The sequence below is a fragment of the Peromyscus maniculatus genome, chromosome 23, assembly GCF_049852395.1.
Source record: "Peromyscus maniculatus bairdii isolate BWxNUB_F1_BW_parent chromosome 23, HU_Pman_BW_mat_3.1, whole genome shotgun sequence".
Lineage (NCBI taxonomy): Eukaryota > Metazoa > Chordata > Mammalia > Rodentia > Cricetidae > Peromyscus > Peromyscus maniculatus.
The window spans coordinates 43,486,586-43,513,511 of record NC_134874.1 but is presented as its reverse complement, the minus strand read 5'-3'; the positions used below and the strand labels follow the sequence as shown (position 1 = coordinate 43,513,511).

General features: G+C 49.7%; 3 protein-coding genes across 8 annotated transcripts in view; 2 read left to right on the top strand and 1 right to left on the bottom strand.

Moving 5' to 3' along the window:
* The window catches only part of Snx8 (sorting nexin 8), a 50,745-nt gene extending 40,402 nt beyond the window's left edge, over window positions 1–10,343 (top strand). For all 3 annotated transcript variants that reach the window (XM_016009373.3, XM_076560663.1, XM_076560662.1), the window contains exons 8-11: window positions 3,348–3,416; window positions 4,921–5,067; window positions 5,352–5,501; window positions 8,892–10,343. In XM_016009373.3, coding sequence (XP_015864859.1) covers window positions 3,348–3,416; window positions 4,921–5,067; window positions 5,352–5,501; window positions 8,892–9,005 — 480 coding nt within the window. In that variant the 3' untranslated portion in view covers window positions 9,006–10,343. The remainder of the gene's footprint in view (window positions 1–3,347; window positions 3,417–4,920; window positions 5,068–5,351; window positions 5,502–8,891) is intronic.
* Window positions 10,344–11,854: 1,511 nt separating this feature from the next.
* Window positions 11,855–22,196, bottom strand: Nudt1 (nudix hydrolase 1). Of its 3 annotated transcripts, none has more exons than XM_016009377.3 (4): window positions 22,098–22,196; window positions 15,030–15,194; window positions 14,382–14,527; window positions 11,855–12,479 (listed from the first exon to the last, which is right to left on the bottom strand). In XM_016009377.3, the coding sequence occupies exons 2-4, from the start codon at window positions 15,179–15,181 to the stop codon at window positions 12,307–12,309; spliced, it is 471 nt and encodes a 156-aa protein (XP_015864863.1). In that variant the 5' UTR covers window positions 15,182–15,194; window positions 22,098–22,196; the 3' UTR covers window positions 11,855–12,306. The 3 variants fall into 3 exon arrangements, with proteins under 3 accessions (XP_015864863.1, XP_006991153.1, XP_076416779.1); XM_006991091.4 differs by lacking the exon at window positions 22,098–22,196 and adding an exon at window positions 21,459–21,584; XM_076560664.1 differs by lacking the exon at window positions 22,098–22,196 and having other exon boundaries at window positions 15,030–15,311.
* On the top strand, window positions 21,501–26,866 carry Mrm2 (mitochondrial rRNA methyltransferase 2). 2 transcript variants are annotated; one of them, XM_006991093.4, is made up of 3 exons: window positions 21,501–21,561; window positions 22,150–22,439; window positions 25,700–26,866. In XM_006991093.4, exons 1-3 carry the CDS (start codon window positions 21,554–21,556, stop codon window positions 26,140–26,142), a joined length of 741 nt encoding a protein of 246 aa, XP_006991155.1. In that variant the 5' UTR covers window positions 21,501–21,553; the 3' UTR covers window positions 26,143–26,866. The 2 variants fall into 2 exon arrangements, with proteins under 2 accessions (XP_006991155.1, XP_006991154.1); XM_006991092.4 differs by lacking the exon at window positions 21,501–21,561 and adding an exon at window positions 21,570–21,729.
* Window positions 26,867–26,926: the final 60 nt, after the last annotated feature.

Sequence of the window (26,926 nt, the reverse complement as noted above, 5' to 3'; positions counted from 1 at the left end):
AACCACTGAGTCACCTCAATGGCCCCAACTATTTTCTTTCTTTTTTTCCTGTCTCCTTTTTTTTGAGACAAGGTCTCACTATGTAGCCCTGGCTGGTCTGGACCTCCACCTGCCTCTGCTACCACGTGCACACCTCTACAGCATGTGCCACCATGCCCTTGCCAACTATTTTCTTTATTTTTTTTCTTTGTTAAATATGTGTGTGTGCTCGTGGAGGCCAGAGAACAAGTGGGAGTCAGTTCTTTTTCTACCCACATGGGTCCTGGGCATTGAACTCAGTTGTCAGTCTTGGCAGTAACCGCCCTACCTGGCTGAGCCCTCCCACCAGCCCAGACTACTTTGTTTGATCAGTTCAGATGTCCTCCAAGTGGGGTTCAAGAATCATGAATGAAGCTATTTGTCACAGAGACTGTGGGAAGCCTTAGGTCAGGTGCTGGGATTCTGCAGAGCACTGGACGACAGTCTCTGCCCAGGGCCCTTCCGATCCAGCTGGCTCCATCTTGAAGTTCATGCATCCAGAGTTCTGGGTGGGAATGAGTACCTTGAGGCTCCTCCCAGCCCTGTGCTTTAACATGTTCAAGTTCTTTATTGAAACTTAACTTGGGGGGATGTACTGCTTCCTTGATATTCCTCCCATTCCTTAGGTACGTTGAAGTTAATGGAATTTTGTTTTGCTTAGTTTAGGGTCTTAGTTTTTTGGGGGGACAGGGTTCTCAATTTGTTCCTGAAGCTGAGCTGCTACTCACTTTGTAACCAAGCCTGGCCTTGAACTTGTGATCCTCCTGCCTCAGCCTCCTGTGTGCTGGGATTACAGGTCTGCACCAATATGCCCAGCTTGGTGTGCATGCCTGTGTGCAGAGGTCAGAAGAGGATGTTGAGATCTCTCTTCATCACTGTGCACTGTTCCTTGAAACAGGGTCTCACACTGAACCTGGAGCTAGGCAGGTGGCCAACAAGCCCCACTGATCCTGCTGTCTCTGCCTCACAGCATCGGGGTACAGTTGTGCAAGCGGCCACCCCCAGCTTTCCCTGAGCACTGGGATCTGAGTTCAGGTCAGCATGCTTGTCTAGCAAGTGCTCGTACCTGTGGAGGAAAAATGGCTCCAGCCCCTGCGCTCTGCCTTTCCTAAAGGCATATGCTGGGTGGGATGGTCAGGGGCTCTCTTCTTTTTTTTTTTTAGACAGGATTTCACTGTGTAGCCCTGGCTGTCCTGTACTCACTCTGTCGAGCAGGCTGGCCTCAAACTCACAGAGCTCTGCCTGCCTCTTGTTTTTGATCAGGTCTTATATACACAGATGGGATGTGGTGGCCAGTGAGTCAGAATCCCCTTTCCTGCTATAGCAGGGAGAAAGCCCCAGAATGTCAGCTAGGCCGGGATGACAGTGTCAGCTGGTGTTTCCCTTTCTTTTGTTGTCTTTTTTTTTTTAGATTTATTTATTATGTATACAGTGTTCTGCCTGCACATATGCCTGCAGGCCAGAAGAGGGCACCAGATCTCATTACAGATGACTATGAGCCACCATGTGGTCACTGGGAACTCAGGACCTCTGGAAGAACAGCCAGTGCTCTTAACCTCTGAGCCATCTCTCTAATTCTTCCCCCACTTTTTTTTTTAATCATTACCATGTGTGTGATGTATACATGTATATGCATTTGTGTAGAAGAAGCCAGATGTTTACATCATGTGTCTTTGTATACTATTCTTCATCTTTTTTTTAATTTTAAAAATGAATTTATTTTATGTGTATGGATGTTTTGCCTGTATGTCTGTGAACCATGTGAGTACCTAGTACCCATAGAAGCCAAAAGAGGGCAGTGGATCCCATGGGATTGAAGTTGTCAGTTCTGAGCTGCCACATGGGTGCTAGGTATTGAGCCCAGGTCCTCTGCAAAAGCAGCCAGTGCTCTTAGCTGCTGAGCCGTCTTTCTAGCCCCTCCAACCTCTTTTCTTTGTTTAAAAGGGTCTCACTGTGTATCCCTGGCTGGCCCGGCACTCACAGAGATCCTTCTGCCTCAGCCGCTCAAGTTTGCCACCACACCCGGCTCCATCTGACTTTTTGAGACCGGGTCTCTCACTGACCCTGGGGCTCTCCAGTTCAGTTAGGTTGGATAGCCAGCAAGCTTTCGAGCTCCTGGGTTTGTCAGCCCCCACCCCCAGCTCTGGGGTGACATGTTACATGGTATCGTGCCTGGCTTTTTATGGGAGTGCTGGGCATCTGGACCCAGGATCTCGTGTTTGCATGGCAGGCGTTTGCTGTCTGAGCCATCTCTCCAAGCTTCTCACCTTCCTTGGAAAGCCCTTGGCTCACCTGTTCATTTCCTGGAACTTATTACCTAGTATCTGAATTGGCTGCAGTCCTGAGACTGAATTACTTGGGAACCGCCTGATTTAGTGACCTGAAGCTTAGGGGGACATCCCAGAGTCCCCCTGAGGTGGCCACATCCGACTCGCAGTCCAGTTCCTGTGTTTCCATCCAAGTGTCTTCATTTCCTGTCAGTCTTCCACCTCCTCTTACCCACATGATTCTTCGTGCACAAGTCAATATGCGGCTTCTGGGGTGAGCATATCTCTTGGCTACAGCTGGAGTACTAGGAGCTTTAGGCATGTGTTGTCTGGGACATGTGTATGTGCACATATATGGGCAGTATGCACATGGCTGTCACGTGTCTCTAGAGTGCTTCTGCTGCATGTATGTTGGAAGCCAGGCAGCATCTGGGCCACTGCTCATCCTTGTCCCCAGGGTGCCATGGATGAGTTTTGGCACTGGGCTTTTCCCTCACAGTTATCATGTTGCCCGTATACAACACCCTGAGCCTGTATCCTCTGTCCCATCATCCCCTGCTTTGGCTTCCTCTGTGGTTCTTCCCTTACCCCGTGCTCCCTGGAAGTGCCACAGTGTCTGGGTTCACTACTCCATTCATGCCTCCCCCATGCCAGGTCCCGTGTTCCTCTCTGGTCTCTCCAGATCCCTTTCCAGACCTCTTTCCCTGTTGTTACAGTGCCTCTCTCCCAGCATCCTTCCCCCATCTGTCCCCCTTTGGACGTGCGGAGCTTCAAAGAGAGGCAGTTAAGCGTTGGGCAGAGCTGCTGGGCCAGCATGAGGTGTGGCTCTGTCCTACCTGGGAGACGCTGCACGTGGAAAGCCCAAGGGAGACCTCTGGGCCTCCTGAAGCCTGAGCTGCCAGGCTGTGCTGGGAGTGAGCTCTCCAGGGGGTGCTGGGTGGCATATGTCGGTTAACTTGAACTCACCCCTGTTCTCTGAACTGTGGCTAGGTATGGGGTGAGTTCCCAGGTGGATGCTGGGTCCCGGGTGCTGCATGTTGGTTAACTCATCCTTGTTCCTAGGGTAAAAAGGAAGAGAATGATGTGGTGGAGAAGCTGAACCTCTTCTTGGATTTGCTGCAGTCCTACAAAGTGAGTCTCTGGCATTCTGTCTGATAGCGACCTTGGGCATTGTTGAAGGGTGTGAGGTCAAGGCAGGCAAGGGAAGGGACTGTCGTGATTTTGTGTGGCTTTTCCTGAGGAGAGATACAAAGAAGCATCTGTTCCCCTCAGATGGACATTGACAGACCAGGGGAGAGGGTCCGCCTACGTCCAGCTGCTGAAGTTATGGGACTGGTTGGTTCCAGAAGCGAACATGGCTCACAGCTGGTTGTACCACTGAAGTGTAGTCCCACTCCCTATTCCATTTTACCTCTTAGTTAATCTTGGGGGGATCCTATAAGTCTCCCCCATCCTCCATGAGGGAGTGCTAGCAGGCATGATCTCGTGAGGAGCTCATGTGAGTCATCACAGCTGCTCTACTTCAAGATGGCGATGGTCATGCCTTACCAGAAGGAAACCTGTCTGCCTGAGGGTGCCCCTAAGCTGGCTCAGGGCTCCTGCTAGCACCCCAGAAAGATCCCAAGTTGGGGGGGAGAAAATTGTAACGTATGGTAGAAACCAAGATGAGTGCGTATGACTGTTGGGCCCTCTGTGAGTGACTGGGGGCCTGGTCCACATGCAGGGGCTTTGCTGCTTCTCATGGCTTCCGGGAAGCCAGGCTGAGCTAACGGCCGAGGCGACTTTTCAGAGTGTGCAGCATCCATAGAAGGGTGGACCACTTTATGGAGCTGGAGAAACCTTCATTACTGAAGAGCACTCCAGAGAGCCAGTCCAGTGCTTACGGGGATGTTTCGGAAGAGTTTGTTCTGATGACTGAGATGGTACCCTGTGGCTTCTGCCATTCAGGGGCTTGGGTTTCTTGCATGTACTACCATAGCTGGCCTCTCGTTAGGTTTCTGATTGGGCATAACAATGGATGCCAATGTGTCTTTCTTGGGCACACTGTCCTACCACCAGTAAGACGCTGGCTGTCTGGAGTTGGTAGTGTTAGTCATCTGAGGTTTGGGGCTGCCTCAGGGCCCTCAACTATACAAATCCCTTTCTTGAAGGGAGATTCCTCTTTGAGGCCTGGGGTAGTGCAGTTTGCCCTTGCCCAGACTAGCCTGAGCCAGATAGGATGTGAGTGGGGCTTGGCTCTGAACCAGTGTGTATGTGTCTGTCCGTCTGTCTGTCTTATTTTAATTACATTACTTTGAGTGTCTGTGTGTGCATGTGCAGAGGTCAGGGGACAGCTTGCAGGAATCAATTCTTGCTTTCTACCCTGTGGGTCCTGGGAATCACACTCAGGTCATCACCCTCCCCCACGCAGCCCTGCCCTGGACTCTGTCTGAACAGGAAAAGCCAGGCCTCGCAAGGGCCCTGACTGCTCACCGCCAGTCAGCGTGAGCCCTACCCCTGGCTGCCTCTGCTCTCCTCTTGTCGTCCCTTTTCCTTTCAGGTGGGAGATGGCAGTGTCTGAAGTGTCCAGAGCTCCCAGGCTCTGGGTCCCTTTAGGGTACGCTGCAGTAGGTGAGCATGCCTCCCCCCCCTGCAGGACCTGTGTGAGCGGCATGAGAAGGGCGTGCTTCACAAGCATCAGCGGGCACTGCACAAGTACGGCCTGATGAAGAGGCAGATGATGAGCGCCGCGCATGGCCGAGAGCCCGAGTCCGTGGAGCAGCTGGAGTCACGCATCGTGGAGGTAAGCAGCAGGCAGCTGTGGGGTGCAGGTGGCCTGGCATCTGGAGGTGCTCCATCGGCTCCTCCTGGTGAGCTGGGTTAGCTTAGGAATTGGGGTTGTCCAGAGCAGGGCTGGGGTCTGGTGGAAGTGGGAGCCGTCTCAGGGGCTCTGCAGCTGTGTGCCTGGCCTTGCATTTCCTTGGTGTTCCCTCCTGTGGATGTGAGGGCAGGGGCCAGGCCCTGGGCCCAGAGCAGACGCTCCATCCTACATCCGAGGTCCGGTGCACAGATTGGCTCTGCTTGCAGCAGGAGAACGTGATCCAGACCATGGAGCTCCGAAACTACTTCTCCCTGTACTGCCTGCACCAGGAGACGCAGCTCGTCCACGTCTACCTGCCTCTCACCTCACACATCCTGGGGGCCTTCGTGAACTCCCAGATCCAAGGGCACAAGGAGGTGAGTTACCCCTGGCCCCGCTGTCGCTAATGTCATCCTGTTTTCAGCTGCCTGGCTTGTGGCCTGCAGTCAGTGACCTCGAGAATGGAGTTGATACCCATTGGCCTGATCAGTTCCTAGGTATCCCAGCCTCTCGTGTGGCCACAAGTGACAGTGAAGCCTTGTGAGCAGGATCAGAAAGATGTCAGGAGGTTCATTCCTTGTAGAAGAACTCTAGTAGTCTGGAAAGCATACAGAATCTCCAGGCCCTACAGCTGAGGGAAAGAGGGGGTAGGGGTTAGTTTGGCTGGGAACACTTTGTACCACAGAGGAGTTTCCTAGAAGCTCCTTATCAGCTGCCTCTAGGTATGGCTGCTGGAGCCACTGGGGGAAGAATCATTATGAATACTCCAGTCATGGAAAGCCCTGGGGTGCTCTCCCTGTGCAAGTGGCCTAAAGCTCTGGGACCTCAGTTTGTGTCTGCCACTCGTGCTCATTTTCACCAGTGGGGCTGAGGCAGCACTTCAAAGATGGCACCTGTCTAGCTCCTTGGTTGTGTGATTTTTTTTGGTGTGTGTGTGTGTGTGTGTGTGTGTGTGTGTGTGTGTGTGTGTGTGTGTGTAAAACTAATGCTTGTAAAACAAATGCCTACCTGGCCGACAACTGGGGTGATAAGAACAGCCCAGTTAATGTTACATTGACGTTCATTGTGATGAGTAAGATGAGTTCTTTGGGGGCTAGTTACAGAGTGGATGTCTGGAGACAGCTACACTTCCCCTCCCATTACCAACTCCCCAACAACTAAGTCCCTGTTTTATGTGGGGACCTGCCCCACTGGGAACTTAGGTCACCTGTGAAGAGGTGGCCTGGAACCCAGGAAAGGTAAGTGTGTGCCACTCACCCGTTCCCCAGCCTCCCTCTTACCTGGAGACAATCAGGCACAGCAGGGAGTCAAGTCAAGCAAGAACTCGTTTATTGATGGGCAGTAAGCCTCTTTTATACCAGAAAACCTCAAAACCCTAGGAGGGGGTGAAGGAACCAACCAATCATTTTAAAGGTCACCCTATTTACAAGTTGTTTATGCCCTGACATCATCTCCTGTTTTTTGTATAAACAATTTGAGCTAATTTCCTTCCTCACTATTTGTCTTTAATCTCCACACAAACAACCCAGGTTAGCTTCCTCTTAGCCATCCTTTGTATCTATTCTCTGCACAAACAGCCTAAACTAACTTCCTCTGGTACCATTTGTATCCATTCTCTGCGTAAACAGCTTATAGCTTAAGCTCTATTTATCTGAATTTCTCTCTGCACCCCATGTATGCCCCACAGTTTTAAATCTTGAAAAAAAATGATTTATTCATTATTTATGTTTACATATGAGTTAATGGGTATCACATGTATGCAGGAGTCCACAAGGTGTCAGGTCCCCTGGAACTGGAGGTACAGGTGGTTGTGAGCCACCTGATGTGGGCGCTGGGAACAGGCACTGTGCAAGGGCAGCAAGTACTCAGAACTTCTGAGCCATCTTCCCAATGTCTCCTGCCCCCTTTTGAGACAGGATCTCACTACGTAGACAGACCTGGCTGCTCTTGAACTTGAGCAGCTCTGCCTGCCTCTGTTTCTTGGGTACTGGGATTAAAGGCATGAACCACCACTCCCAGGGACATCCCCCTCCCTTTTTTTTGTTGTTCTTTTTTTTTTTTTTGTATGCATATGTGTTGTGTGTGCATGTATGTAGAGGTCACACGTTGATGTGAATAGTCTTCCTGAACATTCCTCACCTTATATGCAGTTAGCCTGAACCCAGGTTAACTAGCCAGCTTGCTCAGGGGATCTTCTGTCTCCCTTTGTGGGCTACTACTGTGGCCACTTGGCATTTACTTGGGTGCTGGACATCCGAACTCAGATTTATATGGCGATCACTTTAGCCCTCCTAAGCTTCTGCTTTACAGAGGAACCTGCTTCAGAGTCCTAGTGTCAGCAGCAGAGGGGAGCACTGGCTCAGACAGCGTTGGCTACACTCCGAGCCAGCAGGCCTTCTGTGTCTGTGAGTTCTGTCCTCACCCCATCAGAAACGGCTGCTCTAGAAAGCACCAGCCTGCCTTGGGAGAGAGAGACAGCCGGTTTGCTTCAGCCTGGCATGCGGCTAAGTGGTGGCTCGCTGCAAGATAGGGTTTTTCTGATTAGGATTTGGAGGGCCAGTGTGATCACATCTGCTTTTGTAGCCCCGTGTAGCCCCTCACACACAGACACCCATCTTCCCTAGCTTGACTTTTCCAAGTGACCCGGTTGCCTCCTGCTGCCTATGGGAGCCTCATCTCCTTCCAAGAGAGCATTTGGTTGTCTGCTCTATGTTGGGACTGAATTTAGGTCTTCAGGTTGGCACTGAGCATCTCTACTTGTCAAGTCTTCTTAAGGCCTGACGAATTTTGGATATTGTCTCTGCCTCCTACATATCACACACCTGGCTTATGTGGTGCTGGGGATCTAAACCCAGGGCTTTAATGCATGCCATGCAGATACTCTTTTGACCTGTATGGTTCCAAATTCTGCAAAATGGCACAAAGGTTCAACTCCACTAGCTTCCATATGTTGGCCTGGGTGTCATGGTTACAGGCTGATGGAGCCTTCATTGGTTGGCAGTGATGACAGGTGATGGGCAGAGGCTGTGTTCCTTCCAGCTGGTCCCTACCATCAGGGAACACACAGAGGTATGCCAGGGGGCATTAATTTGTGGGGTTTGGGGGATACATGGTAGCTGGACTGTCCACATTGGGTGAGAAGTCTCAGTGGTTCAAGGCAGATGTTCTGGTTTGCTAGAGTTCCTGGTACTTGGCCTGCCCAGTAGCTTTCACAGCATCCAGGCCAGTCAGCCTGCACAGTGGGTAGACAGCTTGCCTAGCATGCACGAAACCCAGGGTTCCGTCCCCAGTGCCTCATACGCCAGCTACAGTGTGCCCATCTGTAATCCCAGTCAGTACTTGGGAGATGGAGGCAGGAGGATCATCCTCTGTTGTAGAGCAGTTACTAGATTTCTACTTATTTCTTTCTTTATTTTATATGCGCTGCTATTGGGTCAAACTTGGGGTCTTGTGCATGTTTGGTAATCACTCAAAGCCTGAGCTATATCCCAGCCCTGTTTTTCATTTTTAGGTCTCGCTATGTAACCCAGACTAGCCTGGAACTCGCAATCCCCCTATCTGTGCCTCTAGAGGGTGGGTCCACATTGAGGGAATGGGGGTGATTTGCCTTCACTTTCAGAAGCTCTGGTGTGGAGCCTGGTATGTGAGGGGGTGTGATGTGAGTGCCCTCCTGTCTATACCACCAGATGACAAAGAACGGGAATTGGCTTGACATGGACCGGGTTGTGGCCGCTCACCTCACCTCCCTTTTTCTCTCTCTCTTGCAGATGAGCAAGGTATGGAATGACCTGAAGCCGAAGCTGAGCTGCCTCTTTGCTGGACCTCACAGCGTGTTGACGCCACCGCGCTCCCCGCAGGAGGACGGCGTGTGTCCTCACTAGTGGCAAGGCCCACAACACAGCTCCCTGTGGCCTCACTAAAACCTCTTTGCAAACAGTGTGTCCCTGGCTGATTCCCTGCAGGCAGCAGCCACTGCTCTGAGCTGCCTGTGGGCTGTGCAGGTGGTCTTTGTGTCACCCTGCTCCTGGGCAGGGGGTCTCTGTGCCCCCAGCCTGCCCCATGGCCTGTTGATGGGGTCGGTGATGGGAAGTTAGGGTGCTTCAGAATGGATTGCGCCCAGTGCCCACAGTGCTGAGGGCCTTTTGTAGCCAGCCAGTGGTGTCCAGGGGAGTGTGGAAGGGTCCCTGAGTGCTGGGAGAGCCTAGGGTTAACCTAGCAGCAAAGAAGTGGGAGCTGGCCTGCCCTGTGGCCTGGCAGTACTGCCTGGCAGGAGCTGGACGGTCTCGGAGGGTGGGACCTTGTCTGCAGACGAGGGCCTGTAGACATTCCGGGAGGTGTATTAGCGGCCAGGCGGCAAGTGTGAGTGCCGAGTGGTTTGTTTGGTGCTTTGGAGGACATGTCTCACTCCAGTGCTGTCTATGGATCCCTGGTCCAAGGCTTCTCGAGGTCCACAGTGGATGAGGGCTCTGGGTCCTTTCTTGTGTTGGGTTTTGGAGGGTGAGAGTGAGCAGGGGTTGTGGAGGAGCACTGGAGATGGGCATCCCTGTTGGGTGCCCAGGCCTCAGGGTCAAGAGTGTGGACCACTTCCCACCAGCTGTCAAGCAGCAGGTTCCACCTGGATGTGAACTGCTTCCTTCCTGGCCGACTCCCCCGCCCCGCCCACTCCCCCGCCCCGCCCCGCCCACTCCCCCGCCCCGGCGCTTTTAGTGTTCTAGGGCCCGAGCCTGGCAGTAGAGCCTGCCATTTCTCACATAGTCACTCCCTGACTGGGTGGGCTGTGGGTGCCTGACCCCAAACTTGAGGTTCCATCCCCAGGGTGCAAGGGAACCAGAGTTCCTCTGGCATCCTGCTGCCCGAGCCTGTATGCCACACCACAGCCATGCTTTGGGCTGCCAGAAAGATGGGAAGCACAAGTATCGACAGATCTCCCGCCTGTTCGTCCCTTCTCCTGGGCCGAGCGGGGGCCGGCTTCAGCTTTAACTGGACAGCCCAGGGCCAGCACCGTGGGAGTGAAGGGAACAGTCCCTTTGGGTGCTTCCTACTCAGGGTTAGCCTGAAGAGGGTAGGCAGGGGCAGCAGGGCTCTGGGACACTGCTGTGGGGACTCTGGGCTGAGGGAGTCAGGAGTCTGGTGCTGTGGGATTCGGCGGGATGGATGAAGCACTTTATGGACTGGGGGAATCAGTTACTGCCACACCCAATAAACTGGAAGTGTTTACAGATGGTCTCCATGCTGCTGTTTCTCTCTACAGACCCCTACGAACACGGCCCCATGGGTCTTGGAAACTGGAATCTTAAGTTTGGGATGGGCAGTTGCCCCTAGTCTGGTGGTTCAATGGGGCAGTTTCCTGGATGTAGAAGCACTGCTTCCTCCTGGAGGGAGGCTCCTCAGGCTCAGAAAATCTGCGAAATTTATGAGTTTCAGAAATCTGAAAAGCACGTGGGTCACAAGGTCCCTCCCGGCAGTGGTGCCCACAGTGGCAGTTGCTAAGGGGAGTCGATGCTGACCCATTGAGCCCCCTGCACAGTGTGGAACTGCAGGGCTGTGGCCCACACTCCTGTAAGTAACTCTGTTAAGCTGACTGGCTCCCTAGGTCAGGTTCTGCAGGGTTTTTTTGTTTGTTTGGTTTGGTTTTTTTGGTTTTTTGTTGTTGTTGTTTTGTTTTTTTGTGCCAGATCAGTTGCTATGATAAAATTCCTAACAAAAGCAACATAGCTGCTCATGCTATGCTCTCTGGGAGAGTCGGGGGTCGTAGTGTGAGCGTTTGAGCCATGTGCACACACTGCATCCAGAGTTAAGTAGAAAGTCGATCAAAGCGTGCATGTCTGCTTTCCCCACCCTCATATGCTCAGGGTTCCCTTCCTAGGGAATCATGCCACTCATGGTGGGCAGATCTTCCTGCTTGAGTTAACAAATCAAGATAATCCCCCAGACACGTCCAATCTAATCTAGACAGTCCCTCACTGAGATGCTCTTCCCAGGTGATTCTAAATTACGTCAAGTTGACAGTTTAAACTGACGTAAGGGATGGAGAGATGATGGCTCAGCAGTTAGGAGCACTTGCTGTTCTTCGGAGGACCCGAGTTCAATTCCCAGTCCCCACATCAGTTTGCTCACAATGTCCTGTACCTCCAGCTCCAGTGGAATCACCATCTCTGACTTCCATGGTACCTGTACTCACAGGAACAGCACTCCCACCCCATGCACTTATTTAAATGATGAATCCAAGAGAAGGCTGCAATTCTGCCCTTCTCTCAGCATTTAACATCTGGACCCCTTTAGGTTTAGGGAGCTTCAGCTAACAATGTATTTGGCTTTTGAGTATGATCCAGTGTGTATATTTTATTGTAAATTACATGTATATGTATGTGGGAATGTGCTCGTGGGTGCTGGTGCCTACAGAGGCCAGAAGAAGGTGTCAGCTCCTCTGAAGGTAGTTACAGGTGGTTATGAGCTGCCCATCACGGGTGCAGGGAACTGAACTCTGATCTTCTGCAAGAGCAGTACTGCCGAGCCTTGGGTCCAGCTTTCCTGTTGGGTTTCCTTAAAAGGCTCCCTCTTTCTGAGGGAGAAATGGTTTTCTTTGAAGCACGTAGGAATAGTTAGGATGCGGTGTGAAATGTCACAGCATGCTTTCAAGATCCACTGATAACCAGTGGCATCTGTGAGGTTCCTGGTCCAAGAATTTTTCTGCCTGCCAGCCCCACCTATCCTTTCTCCTGCCTTGCTATTGGCCGTTCAGCTCTTTATTAGACCAATCAGATGTTTTAGACAGGCAAAGTAACACAGCTTCACAGAGTTAAACAAATGCAACATAAAAGAATGCAACACATCTTTGCATCATTAAAACAAATGTTCCATAGCATAAACAAATGTAACACATCTTAAAATAATATTCTATACCTATCTATAAAACCTTAAGGCCCATCCCACATCTCTCTGACCCCCAGTGACTCAGTTTCCCCATCGGTGCTCTGCTTCCTAAAGGTGCCACAACCTTCCAAAACAAGACCAGTAGGTGAAGATGAAGTATTCACGCATTAGTCTACCAGTGACATTTCACATCCCAACCTCAACACTTTGCAAACAGAAAATACCAGTCCCTCTTTGTGGTACCCTTGGACTGAGAGCTTGTGGCTGTGCAGCCACCTGAGTGTGGCCAGAACTGGCCAGACCCCTGTGTTAGAATCCATCCACCTCACGCAGCGAGTAGTTGAGGATGGTGTTGTGATCCTGGAACTTGAAGTACCCACAGAACTTCTTCTTCTGAAGCAGGAGTGGGAACCAGTAGCTGTCATCGGGCCACATGTCCGCAAAGGGGATCTGGTCCAGTTGGAACCACTGAGGGCGCATTTCTGTTGCGGTGTAGGGGGATGAGGAGGAGGAAGAACGTTGATATTGAACATGGATTTCAGCCAGCCCGAGAGGGATTACCCCCTGAATCTGTGTGAACACCGGTTTGGAGACTTTTGATTTGTTTGAGACCCGGTCTCACTGTGTAGTAGCCCTGGCTGGCCTTGAATGCAGGGATCTGCTATGTATCTGAGTATGTCTGTGTGAATGAACGCCCACATGTGTGGGTGTCAGAGGAGGCCAGAGAGGAGCTGGAGTTACAACTAGTCATCGGCTGCCCACTGTGGGTGCTGGAGACTGAACTTGGGTCCTCTGGAAGACCAGTAAGTGCTCCTAAATGTTGAGTTCCCTCTCTAGCTGTTTGGACTATTGTGGTTGTTACTTGTTTTGTATTATTTTTGACTGCATATATGTATGTATATCTGTGTGTGGGTGTAAGCATATGCGTGCAAGTGCCCATAGAGGCCAGAGACTTTGTATCCCCCTAAAGCTAGTGTTAGTTGTGAGCCACCTGGTGTGGAAGCCAGGAACCAAATTTGGGTTCTCTGGAAGAGCAATATGTGATCTTAACTGCTGAACCAGCCATCCAATCTCTCTCTTCTTTAAGCATTTTGTAAAAATGATTTTATAAGGATGGGTGTTTTGCCTGTATACCATGTGCATGCAGTACCTGCAGAGACCAGAAGAGGGGATGGGATCCCCCTGGAACTGGAAAAAGCAAGTGGTCCTCTGTGAGAGCAGCAAGTGGTCTTAACTTCTGAGCCATCTTTCCATCCTGAGCCATCTTTCCATCCCCTGGATTTTTTTTTTTTTTTTAAACCAAGTGTCCATATTGTAGCTCAGGCTGGTCTGGAATAAGTAGCAATCCTCCTGCCTTAGCTTCCTGATTGGTTTACAGGGGTGTAGTACCACCATGCCTGCTTTATTTTCATTAATACAGGGACTTTCTTTGGAGCTCTGGCTGGCTTGGAATTCAGTACGGAGCCCAGGCTGGTCCTGAATTCATGGCAGGTTTGCCTCAACTTTCTTGGTGCTGCAATTATGAATGTGTGCCACTATACCTGGCTTATTAAGAAAGGAGCCTGGTCTAATTTTATATCTCATCCTCATGACCATCTCTTGGTTTTGACAGCCTCATGTAGCTCAGGCTGGTGTAGGATCCATTCTGCAGCCCAATATGTCCTCAGATTCAGTCTTTCTGCCTCGGCCTCCCAGACGCTGTGATTATGGACCTGCATGACCACACCTGGTTATCTCTTGTTTGTTTACATTTCTTGTGTTGGGATTATAGACATGCAACACCACACCTGGTTCACTGCTGAGGGTAGAACTCAGGTTCTTATGCTTGCTAGTCAGGCATCCTGCCAAATGAGCCACACTCCAGCTCTTTTATTATTATTATTATTATTATTATTATTATTATTATTATTATTATTATTTCTTCTTCCTCCTCCCTCTACCTCCTTCTTCTGAGACAGGGTCTCACAATGTGAATCATGCTGGCTTTGAACTCACAGAGATACCCCTGTCTCTTCCTCTTGCGTGTTGGGATAAAAAGGCATGTACTAATATGTGTGACTGGTTTCCATACTTCATGAAATAAAGAAACGGGCTTACCACGTAGCGGTAGCACATGCCTGAGTTTGAGGCCAGCCTGGTCTACAGAGCCAGTCCTAGGGCAGCCAGGGCTGCACACACAAACCCTGTCTCAAAAAAGGGGGCGGGGAATGGGGCTCATATTGGGCTACAGAGCTGCTTTGCCTGACTGCCTTGGTTCTGAGGACAAGCAAAGAAGAACATGGGCAGGCGTGGGGCCCACACTTGGCAAGGGCTGTCCTTTCTCCGAGGCCGGGTGCACCTCCCTGCCCATGGCCGGGAAGAGGGGAGCAGGGCCCGAGGCTCACCGTCACTCTCCGTGGGTGTCCCATGTACGTGGTCAGCAGAAAAGACATGCACGTCCATCAGCTCAGGGGACCCCACAAACTCAAATGAGATGTGGCCCACCTTGTGCAGGGCATCCACGGTCAGACCACTCTCTTCCTCCAGCTCCCTGCAGCAGAGATGGGTAAGGGAGATGTGGCATTAGCTCGTGAGCATGGCATCCATGCTTACAAGGGCCAGGGCGGCGGGAGTGTAGCCTCAGGACCTGTGGGCCGCATGTTCTAGGAGGATATCATGCAGAGGCGTTGCTATATCCAATTTAGGAACTAAACATAAATTCAGGCATGGCATTTCACACCTATAGTACCAGCACTGAGGCAGCTGAAGCAGGAAGGTTTGGGGTTTGAGGCCAACCTAGGCTACATAATTAAAGGCCAACTGATAATTATAGGCCAACTGGCGTATGCAGAAAGACCCTTTAAAAAATTTATAAGCTGGACATGGTGGTATATGCCTTTAATCCCAACACTCTGGAAGTAAAGGCAGGTGTTCCATGAGTTCAAAGCCTGCCTTGTCTACATAGCATCTGTGGGTCTCAGGGGTGTTTCCTCCTCTCCAGGTCTTCATCCCCTGCCAGGCTGGTACTGTGGTCGGACCTCCCTTTTCCTCACCTCTTAGCCCCATCCTCAATGGTCTCTCCTTCCTGCACTTTGCCCCCGAAGCCATTCCAGCGGCCAGCACCAAAGCCCCTCTTCTTCATGCCCAGGAGAACTCGCTGAGGCTGCAGCACCAGCACCAGGGTGTAGAGCCTGGAGGTACTCATGGTCTCCTGGGTCCTGTGAAGAGGGTCAGAAAATGAGGTCTGTTTGGCTTGTGGTCTGTTAGAGTGTGCATCAAATGTGTGCGGCAGTGAATGGTAGCCAGGTGGGAGGGAGATTCGTGTGAGGAGAGGTGTAAAGTGAGGCTGGCTGGTAATTTCCCAGCCACAGTGTAAATTCCCTGTGGGTTCCAGGGCAGGTGATGGGTACAAATGTGCCTTTGAGCCCTCCTCTCCGCATTTTTTTTTTCCAGTGCAGGGAATGGAACTCAAAACATTGAGCATTCTAGGCTAGTGCTCTACTGCTGAGCAGTACCTCAGCCCCTCACTGGGGGATTCTAGGCAGGGGCTCTACCACTGAGCCACACTCCCAGCCCCTCACTGGGGAATTCTAGGCAGGGGCTCTACCACTGAGCCACACTCCAGCCCCTCACTGGGGGATCCTAGGCAGGTGCTCTACCACTGAGCCACACCCCAGCCCCTCACTGGGGGATTCTAGGCAGGTGCTCTACCACTGAGCCATCCCTATCCCCTCACTGGGGGATTCTAGGCAGGGCCTCTACACACTGAGCCATCTTTCCAGTCCCCAGGGCCAACATTTTATTGCTCTATCATTTTCTTGGTCTCAACTGGCTAAAGCAGTATCCACTGAGCTCTACCACTAGGACCCTCCTAAGAGGTTACAGTATATAAGGGACCCAAGTGAAGGCTAGAGAAATGCTATTGGTTAAGAGCATTTGCTTTTCTTCCAGAGCACTGGGATTCCATTCTTTATATCCACACAATGGCTCATAATGGTCTAACTCCAGTTCTGATGTCCTCTTCTGGCCTCTTGTGGCACAAACATAGTGCACAGATATAAATGCAAGCAAAATGCCTATACTCATACAATGTAAGTTAACTTAAAAAAAAAAAAAGGTGATGGTGGTGGTGCATGCCTTTAATCCCAGCACTAGCAGATCTGTGAGATCAAGGCCAACCTGGTCTATAGAATGAGTTTCAGGACAGCCAGGGATACACAGAGAAACTGTCTCGAAAACAAAACAAACAAAACTTAAAAAGGAAGAAAGGAAGAAAGAAAAGGAAGCTCGGTCCTGGTGATGAGGGTGGTCAGCAGAAGAAGTGGACTTAGCATTGGCCTGTGTCCTTGTCCTGACACTGACTTGCCCATGCCAGAGGTCCTGGCTTTCCAACTCTTCAAAGTCAGCCATCTTGCATAAGCAACAGCTATATACAGCTGTTTTTCCATATCCACAGGCAACTGGTACCAGGTTTCTGCCCCCCTGCCATGGATACCAGAATTGAAGCATAGTGAAATCACTTCCAGGGAAATGGCATATTTGCATATATAACTTACACACATGTTCTAGTCCACTTTAAATTCGACACAAATATGGTATAAATAGTTTTCATGTAGTAAGGACAGATGTCCACATGTTCAGTCTAGGAGTGATTTGTTTTGCAAGTATTTTAAATAAGACGGAGTCATGCCATGTAGTCCAGTCTGGACTTAAACTCACAATTTTCCTGCCTCAACAACCCGAGTGCCGAAGCCATACCACAAAAATCAGGAACAAGACAAAGCTGTCCACTCTCCCCATATTTATTCAATATAGTACTTGAAGTTCTAGCTAGAGCAATAAGACAACAAAAAGAGATCAAAGGGATACAAATTGGAAAAGAAGTCAAACTTTCACTATTTGCAGATGATATAATATACATAAGTAACCCCAAAAATTCTACCAGGGAACTCCCACAGCTGATAAACTCCTTCAGTAAAGTGGCAGGATACAAGATCAACTCAAAAAATCAGTAGCCCTCCTATACACAAATAATAAAAGGGCTGAGAAAGAAGTCAGAGAAACATCACCCTTTACAATAGCCACCTTGTTTAGTGTTACCTACCTTGGTTACCCAAGGTAGGTAACACTAACTAAACAAGTGAAGGACCTGAATGATAAGAACTTTAAATCTCTAAAGAAAGAAATTGAAGAAGATATCAGAAAATGGAAGGATCTCCCATGCTCATGGATAGGTAGGATTAACATAGTAAAAATGGCAATCTTACCAAAAGCAATCTACAGATTCAATGCAATCCCCATCAAAATCCCAACACAAGTCTTCACAGACTTGGAAAGAAAAATACTCAACTTCATATGGAAAAACAAAAGACCCAGGATAGCTAAAAGAATCCTATATGATAAAACAAACTTTGGAGGCATCACCATCCCTGACCTCAAACTCTACTATAGAGCTGTAGTAATAAAAACAGCTTGGCACTGGTATAAAAACCGACATATGGCCGGGCGGTGGTGGCGCACGCCTTTAATCCCAGCACTCGGGAGGCAGAGGTAGGCGGATCTCTGTGAGTTCGAGGCCAGCCTGGGCTACCAAGTGAGTTCCAGGAAAGGCACAAAGCTACACAGAGAAACCCTGTCTCGAAAAACCAAAAAAAAAAAAAAAAAAAAAAAAAAAACGACATATGGACCAATGGGTTCGAATTAAAGACCCTGACATTAATCCACACACATATGAACACCTGATTTTTGACAAAGAAGCCAAAACTATACAATAGAAAAAAGAAAGTATCTTCAACAAATGGTGCTGGCATAACTGCATGTCAATATGTAAAAGATTACAAATAGATCCATATCTGTCACCATGCACAAAACTCAAGTCCAAGTGGATCAAAGACTTCAACATAAATCCAGTTACACTAAATTTAGAAGAGAAAGTTGGAAGTACTCTTGAACGCATTGGCACCGGAGATCATTTCCTAAATATAACACCAACAGCACAGACCCTGAGCACAACAATTAATAAATGGGACCTCTTGAAACTGAGAAGTTTTTGCATGGCAAAAGACACAGTCAATAAGACAAAAAGACAGCCAACAGAATGGGAAAAGATCTTCACCAACCCCACATCTGACAGAGGATTGATCTCCACAGTATATAAAGGACTCAAGAAACTAGACATCAAAATACTGAACAATCCAATTTAAAAATGTGCTAAAGAACTAAACAGAGAATTCACAAAAGAAGAATCACAAATGGCTGAAAGACATTTAAAGAAATGCTCAAGCCGGGCGGTGGTGGCCCACGCCTTTAATCCCAGCACTCGGGAGGGTGAGGCAGGCGGATCTCTCTGAGTTCGAGGCCAGCCTGGTCTCCAAAGTGAGTTCCAGGAAAGGCACAAAGCTACACAGAGAAACCCTGTCTCGAAAAACCAAATAAATAAATAAATAAATAAATAAATAAATAAATAAATAAATAAAAAATGCTCAATGTTGCTAGAGTTTTTCTGCCTTGCCCACAGTCAGGACAAATCTTTGTCACCCGCCAGTCCCACAGCCGCTCAGACCCAACCAAGTAAACACAGAGACTTATATTGCTTACAAACTGTATGGCTGTGGCAGGCTTCTTGCTAACTGTGCTTATAGCTTAAATTAGTCCATTTCCATAAATCTATACCTTGCCACGTGGCTGGTGGCCCACCGGCATCTTCACATGCTGCTGGTCATGGCGGCATCTGGCAGTCAGTCCTTCTGCCTTCCTGTCCTTTTATTTCTCCTCTCTGTTAGTCCCGCCTATCCTTCCTGCCTAGCCACAGCCGATCAGGTTTTATTTATTGATCAATCAGAACAACTTGACATACAGACCATCCCCCAGCACAGCCAAGTGCAGACCATCTCAGACACCTGCACTCAGGCCCATGGTCCTAATCATCCTCTATGCGGACCTGCTGGGTAACACCACAAAGAACCCAAGAAGGGCTCCCACAGGACATACAGAACATCCCACAGCAGCTCAACATCCTTAATCATCAGAGAAATGCAAATCAAAATGACTCTGAGATACCACCTTACACTTGTCAGAGCGGCTATGATCAAAAAACTAATGACAGTCAATGTTGGAGAGCATGTGGAGCAAAGGGAACACACCTCCACTGTTGGTGGGAATGCAAACTTGTACAACCACTGTAGAAATCAGTATGGCAGTTTCTCATATAATTGGGAATCGATCTGTCTCAAGACCCAGCCATACCACTCTTGGGCATATACCCAAAGAATGCTCAATCATACCAAAAAGACACAAGCTCAACTATGTTCGCAGCAGCACTATTTGTAATAACCAGAACCAGGAAACAACCTAGATGCCCGTCAACTGAAGAATGGATTAAGAAAATGTGGTACATATACACAATGGAGTACTACTCAGCAGAGAAAAACAATGACAGCATGAAATTTGCAGGCAAATGGATGGAACTAGAAAAAAAACATCCTGAGTGAGGTTACCCAAACCCAGAAGGACAAACATGGTATGTGCTCACTCAAAAGTGGATTCTAGATATAAGGCAAAGAACAATCAGACTGCAACCCACAGAATCATGGAGGCTATATATATATATAGAAGGGGGGACCCTAGGATGATGGTGGTTTATAGTAAGTTTTGGTTTTACTCAATTACTGAGCAAGCCTCAATGAAACATTTCACTATTAAGATAAGAATTTATACTATATCAAGCTGATAATAGAAAAATAATTAAAAACAAACAAACAAAAAAACGAGTTCCAGCATGCCCAGCTACCTGTCTCAGTGAAGTTGCTGTGAGGATGTAGACTGGAATGCAGTAGAATGTGTTTGGCTATGGCTGTTGATTGACATTGTTTCAAACATAGACGCACATACTGTTTTCCCCTCTGCAAATGGAAATCTCTCAGTTTTGGGGTTTATTAAGTGGGATTGTTCTAACAGACAAGGCTAATTGGGGTTGGAGAATATTTTTGATTCGCTGGTTGAATTGGTTTAATACTGAGCCACAGGTAGAGATGGCTGATTAGCTTTGTGTGCATAATGTGTGCACATATGCATGTATGTGTCCCTGCCTGTGTGTGGAGGTCACAGTTGACAATGGGTGCCTTCCTCAGTTGCTCTCCACCTTCTAATTTTTTTCATATTAAAAAGATTTATGCATATGAGAATTTGTCTGCCTGTATGTCTGTGCACCATGTGCATTCAGTGCCCATGTAGGTCAGAAGAGGGTATTGGCTCCCCTGGAACTGGAGTTACAGATGGTTGTGAGCCACTATGGGGGTGCTGGGAACTTGACTGTGGTACTCTGCAGGAGCAGCCAGTGCTCTTTCCAGCCCATACCTTATTTTCAAAAAAGATTTTACTTTTGTGTGTGTGTGTGTGTATGTGTGTGCACAATTTTGTGTGGCTACCCATGGAGACAAGAAGAGGATGCTGGATCTTCTGAAGCTGGAGTTACAGGCAGTTGCAAGCCTCTTACATGGGTCCTGGGAATCAAACTCAGGACCTATGCAAGAGCAGCAAGTGCTCTTAACCAGAGCCAGCTCCCTAGCTCCATCCACTTTTTTTCTTTTCTTTTTTTTTTTTTTTTTTTTTTTTTTTTTTTTTTTTGAGACAGGGTCTGTCACTGGAACCTGTAGCTCAGAGTCAGCAAGGCTAGCCAAGCAGACTGCTCCAAGGACCCAGCTGTCTCTGCCTCCCAGCACTGGGGTTATAGGTGCAAACCACATTAGCTATTTATGTGGGTTCTGGGGCTTGATAACTCCTCATGCATGTGAAGCAAGCAAGCATTTCACAGGCATCTATATCACCTCGGCTCCAATTAGCCTTGTTTTCAAAAGCTGCTCCATTTAGTAAGCTGTGTAAGACTTACTTTCACATTTCCTGAGGAGAAAACTGATGGTCAGGGTCTAAATTTGCAACAGGGTCAAATGGCAGAGCCAATAAGGAAACTAGGGTGTCCTGGATGTCAGTCTAGTGTTCCCTTAGCTCAGGTAGCTGTGACATGGTAAACTGGATGCGTCTCAGGGAGCTTTGGGGTGCTGACAACCATCTGGTCTGAATTGAGGTCAAGGGTTGCAGGTGTTGGAGGCAAAACACATGGAGTGCAGAGCTCAGACCTGCCTGCAGGGGGTACTCTGCAAATGTTGTTCCCTGCCTCCCCTTCCAGGGCCTATTCCTGGTACAGCCTTTACAACCTGGCTGCAAACTGCCCCTGCACCAGTTTAGCGCCCCAGCCTCAGGTTCCAGGTCCCCTTTCTCTTTCATTTCTGTTCCTTACTGTACTTCCCCTGGTCTCCCCGACCTCAGGTCTACCTACCCAGCACCCCGGTCTTCCTGGCTGGCTTGAAGCAGCTCCCCAGTCCTTCCGCCCTCTCCCCTCCCCAGATCTCCCCCGGCACCCCAGCACCCCTGATCTCCCGCGTCTCTCCCGCACTCGGCTCCCACGCACGGCGAACCATCCATACCTTCGCGCCCCAGCCACAGCTTCCCGGGGCGGGGCCTTAAGCTGGTAGCAAGGGCGGGACTTCCGGCGGCGGGAGGAAACCGACAGCAAGCACCCATGGCTTGGTGAGTGTAGTTATGGCGTCGTCCTGCGCTAGAAGGGTTCTTGCTGCATGTGTGCGTGGAGTGGACGGCGGTAGTTGGGAGCTCAGTGGCTCGGGCCGCAGAGGGGCGCTGGCAGCCTCTGTCCCGGGATACTGAACGCGTGTGCACGATGTTTATTCGTGTACAGGCGTGAGTGAGTGAGGTTTTTCTACGTGGAAATAAGTGTGTGGGCTGGGGACATGGCTCAGCGGAGAAAGCTGTGCATGCTTGAGGGCTGGAGTTCTGATGCCCAGGACCCACAGAATGCTGGCCTTGTGTGCTAACCAAATACGACGCCAGTGCTAGGAAGGCGGAGACAGGGGCCCCTGGAGCAAGCAGGCTAGCTATACTGGCTGGTTGGCGACCTTACCGCAATATGTAAGATAGAGAGCAAGCTAGGAAGACATCCCTTGTCAAGTTTGGGTCCCAGTATGCACGCACACACACGTGCACACACATGCATGCATACCGCACATACATGCAAAAAAAAAAAAAAAGGTTGAATTAAGACCTCTAACCTGCCTCTTTGCAATTGTAGTGTTCACTGGCTAACTCCTTTCTTGCCACCAGGTACCCGAAGCTGGTAGGCGTTCCCCTTAAGGTTCAGAGATTCCACACCGCTGCGTGTCGCTACAAAGGCCGGACGGGCGCCGAGCACCTGTGGCTGATGCGCCATCTAAAGGACCCGTTTGTGAAGGCCGCAAAAGCGGAGAGTTACCGCTGCCGCAGCGCCTTCAAGCTCCTGGAGTTGAATGAGAAGCATCACATCCTGCGGCCAGGCCTCCGGGTGCTAGACTGCGGGGCGGCTCCGGGAGCCTGGAGTCAGGTGGCTGTGCAGAGAGTCAACGCCACCGGCGCAGGTGAGGCCTGTGTGTCACTACCAGGAATGATGGTAGCTCTTCACGCAGAAACGTTGTTGGAGCAGCTTTCTAAGCTGACTTGAGGTTATAGAAATGGGACACAGGCTGGGGACCGAGCTCAGTTGCTAAGTTAAACAGGTGTGCTGGCGCAGGCCTAACTTTTGGGAAGTGGAGGCAGGAGGATTAGAAAGTCAAGATCATCCCTGCTACCTAGTGCATTTGCAGTCCAGCACAGGAGATCCCGTCTCTCAGAAGAAAAGGACAAGGGTTGTGGGGAGGGGGAGACGGGATGGAGGTGATGCCGTGGAGGTGTCTTTTCAGCAGTGGTTCTTAACATGTGGGTCTCGACCCCTTTGGGGTCGCATATCAGATATTTACATTATGATTCATAACAGCAGCAAAATTACAGTTATGAAGTAGCAATGAGAGAATTTTATAGTTGGGGGGTCACCACAGCATGAGGAACTGTATTAAAGGGTCGCAGCTTAGTGGATAAAAGGTGCTGGCTGCTAAGCTGGATGGCGTGAGTTCTATTCCCAAGACCTACATCGTGACGAAGAGAATTGACATTCGAAAGTTGTTCTTTGGCCTCCACAAGTGTGCCACTGGCTTGTGCCCCCTTGCATACAAACACACACATGATAAATAAACAAAATGTTCTTTAGAAAATAACCAAGAAGAAAACTAAAAGTAGACCACATGAGTTGGCAGCCAGCCTGGACTCTATACCAAGTCCCTGTCTCTCTCTCTCTCTCTGACAAACACACACACACACACACACACACACACACACACACACACACACAACTAAACAGTAACATTATCTGAGTTTGCTTAGGGGAGGGTTTCTTTCAGCTTACATGAAGGGAAGTCAGAGGCAGGAACTGAAGCAGAGGTTATAGGGGCACTCTGTCCGTCGGTGCACTAGCTTGCTCCTCCAGGCTTGCTCAGCCTGTTTTCTTATGGACTCAGGACCCCCTGCCCCGGGTGGCACTGCTCACAGTGGGCTGGGGCCCTCCCACGTCAATCAAGAGAAATGCCCTATAGGCCACTGGGAGGCATTTTCTCAACTGAGCTTCTTCTTCCCAGGTGACTCTAGCTTGTGTCAGGTTGACTAACCAGGATGAATAGGATATTGACCCTTTCGAAATTAAAAGTCAGAAGTTACAATAAAAAGGAAAATGTATTTTTTTCTCTGTGTAACAGCCCCAGCTATCCTGGAATTCGCTTTGTAGACTAGGCTGGCCTCGAACTCACAGAGTGCTGGGGTTAAAGGTGCGTGCCACCTTTACCTGGCAGGATAATGTATTCTAATTATACTATCTCGATAGAATGTATTATGCCATATCCTGCATTTGAGCTTTGCTGGAGTTTGGGGTTTTTTTTTGTTTTGTTTTTTTCTAGAGGGACATGTTGACAGGTGTGCTGGCTAGTTTTATGTCATCTTGACACAAGTTAAAGTCATCTGAGAAGAGGGAACCTCAGTTGAGAGAATGCCTCCATAAGCTCAGACTCTGCAGCATTTTTTTTTTCCCCAAGACAGGGTTTCTCTGTGTATTTTTTGTTGCCTGTCCTGGGTCTCGCTCTGTTGACCAGGCTGGCCTTGAACTCAAAGAGATCACCTGCCTCTGCCTCGGGAGTGCTGGGATTAAAGGCGTGCACCACCACTGCCCAGCCCCTAGGGCATTTTCTTAAGTAGGATCAATGGGGGAGGGTGCAGCCCATGGTGGGTGGGGTCACCCCTGGGCTGGTGGTCCTGGGTGCTATACAAAAGCAGGCTGAGCAAGCAATGAGGAGCAAGCCAGTAAGCAGCACCCCTCCGCGGTCTCTGCATCAGCTCCTGCCTCCAGGATCCTGCCCTGTTTGAGTTCCTGTTCTGGTTTCTTTCAGTGATGGACAGCGATGTGGAAGTTTAAGCCAAATAAACCCTTTCCTCCCCAGCTTGGTTTTTGGTTATGGTGTTTCATCACATCAATAGAAAACCTAAGACAAGCAGGATTTAGGGACCAGACAGTTAATATGTCCCTGAGGTTCCCAAATTGTGCCCTCAAAGCCTGAGAGTCTTGGAGGTCCCAGTCCCACTGGTGCTGCCACCTCCAGGACCTCAGGAAAGGCCTGCCTGGGGCTGTGGACCCCTCACCATGGGGCTGTGATAAGCTGCAGTGTGTTTATTTTATAGGGACCTAACAATATTCTCTATGTGAAGTGCTGCCCAAATAGGAAAGAAAACAGCCACCTCTGTGACACTGTGTTGGCTGTGGTGGCCACACCTGTGACCCTCATACTCTGGAGGCTGAGGCAGGAGAACCAGGAATTCCAGGCCTGAGTCACACGGTTCTCAAAGAACCAAAAGCCTGAAAGGAAGGGCTGGAGAGAGCATTGCTCTTCCTGAGGACTCAAGTTTGGTTCCCAGCTCACAGCCTCCTCAACTCCAGTTCCAGGCCTTGGACTGTACGGGCACCTGCACTTGATTGTACATCCACACATGCAAACATGCACATGTAAATAAACAATACATCTAGAAACCCAAACAAAACAACAGAGCCTGGTCCCACAGGCTTTTGATTCTAGCACTCTGGAGGCAGAGGCAGCAGTTCAGAGCTTGAGGCCAGCCTGGTCTACATAGTGAGGCTATCTCAAGGAATAAAAAGCAACGTTGGGAGCTGGGTGTGGTGGTACCCAGCTGTAACCTCAAACACTCAGTGTGTTAAGACAGAGGAGCTTAAGTTTTGGGCCAGCCTGGGCTACCTAGTGAGCTTCCCAATTTAGAACCAAAACAGACAAAAATAAAATAAAAAGATGCTTGGAAGCAGAGTCCTAAAGAAGAGGGGCCTGGGATACCGAACTGCCAGCAAAGTGGGCTTTGGTGCCTTGCCTGTGGGTCTACTTCTGCTTGACACTCAGGATGGTCGGGACACCATTTCCTTATAAGTCTCGGCTTCCCCAGCTGTCCCGAGGGGAGGAGAGGACACCCTGTCCCACACAACATGTTTTTAATTTTTTCAACTTTGAGAGATAGGATCTCACTCCGTAGCCCAAATTGGCCTTGAACTTATGACTATCCTCCTGCCTCAGGCTCCCTAATGGGATTATAGGCCTTTGCCATCACATCTACCTCATGTGTCTTCATATTAAAGGTCTCTTGTGCACATACATGCATGTTAGCTGGTTTTCTTGGTCCTGGTGCCTTCCTTTATTTTGTGGCTTGTATTTTGGTGGGGAGATTCATGGTGTAATAATGCATTCTGTTGCTTCCGTAGACTCCAGCTCTCCAGTGGGCTACGTGCTTGGGGTCGATCTTCTTCACATATTCCCTCTGGAAGGAGCAACTTTTCTATGCCCCGCTGATGTGACTGACCCCAGAACTTGCCAGAGAATTCTAGAACTGCTTCCCAGAAGGAGAGCGGACGTGATTCTGAGTGACATGGCACCCAACGCCACTGGGATCCGAGACCTGGATCACGACAGGCTCATCAGCTTGTGCCTTACCCTTGTGGACATGGCCGCGGACATCCTGCATCCCGGGGGGACGCTGCTGTGTAAAACCTGGGCTGGAAGTAAAAGCCACCTGCTACAGAAGAGACTGACCCTGGAATTCCAGAACACAAGGGTCGTGAAGCCAGAGGCCAGCAGGAAGGAGTCTTCAGAGGTGTACTTCTTAGCCACGCAGTACCGGGCAGGCAAGGGCTCCACGAAGCAGTGAGCCCGCCCTGCCCTGCCCTGCCCTGCCCTTCTGGGAGTGCTTTCCTGAGAGCGGCTGCGATCTGAGCTGCACTGCAGATATGATCAGCATATCCACAGTGCACTGCTGGGTTTTTAAAGAGATGAAAGGTGTATTCGAGGGTTGTGAAAAATGATAAAAATGGGGCCACTACGATGGCTCAGTGAGGAACGGGGTTTGCTGCTAAACCTGAGGAGTGCAGTCTCCAGGACCCCTGTAGTGGAAGGTGAGAACCACCTCCTGAGAGCCGTCCTCTGACCCCACGTGACCTCGCGCACACATGCACACAGTCTGAGCAGATGTATTGGCATGGCTGGTTTTGTCAGTTTGACACAAACCTCGCTGTATCTGGGAAGAAAGAATCCAGCTGAGGAATCGCCTCCATCAGATTGGCCCGTGGGCGAGTCTGAGACATTTTCTTGATTAATGATTGATGTGGGAGGGTCCAGCCCAGTGGGAGCTACCCTTGGGCAGGTAGTGTATGAGAAAGGAGGGTGAGCAAGACGTGAGGAACAAGCCAGTAGGCAGCACCCTCCATGGCCTCCGCTTCAGCTCCTGCCTCCAGGTTTCCACCTCGAGAACCTGCTTTGACTTTCTTTAGTGATAGATGAAGATTGGGATGAGTGAGCCCAATAAACCCTTTCCTCCCAACATCGCCTCCTAAGTGCTGGAAAGAAAACAGAAACAGTCTTCTCTATCATGATTTATCTTTCTGGCTTGTTTGTTTTTGAGATTGAGTTTCACTATGTAGCCCAGGCTGCCCTTG

Bases quoted from the DNA above. Each gene is read 5' to 3' on its own strand.
- Nudt1 (XM_016009377.3), bottom strand. From the start codon at position 15,181: ATGAGTACCTCCAGGCTCTACACCCTGGTGCTGGTGCTGCAGCCTCAG. The intron at 14,528-15,029 runs GTGAGGAAAAGG...TCTCTGCTGCAG, and splicing joins ATTGAGGATGGGGCTAAGAG to GGAGCTGGAGGAAGAGAGTG. The intron at 12,480-14,381 runs GTGAGCCTCGGG...ACACCGCAACAG, and splicing joins GACACCCACGGAGAGTGACG to AAATGCGCCCTCAGTGGTTC.
- Mrm2 (XM_006991092.4), top strand. From the start codon at position 21,710: ATGTTTATTCGTGTACAGGC. The intron at 21,730-22,149 runs GTGAGTGAGTGA...TCTTGCCACCAG, and splicing joins ATGTTTATTCGTGTACAGGC to GTACCCGAAGCTGGTAGGCG. The intron at 22,440-25,699 runs GTGAGGCCTGTG...TTGCTTCCGTAG, and splicing joins AGTCAACGCCACCGGCGCAG to ACTCCAGCTCTCCAGTGGGC.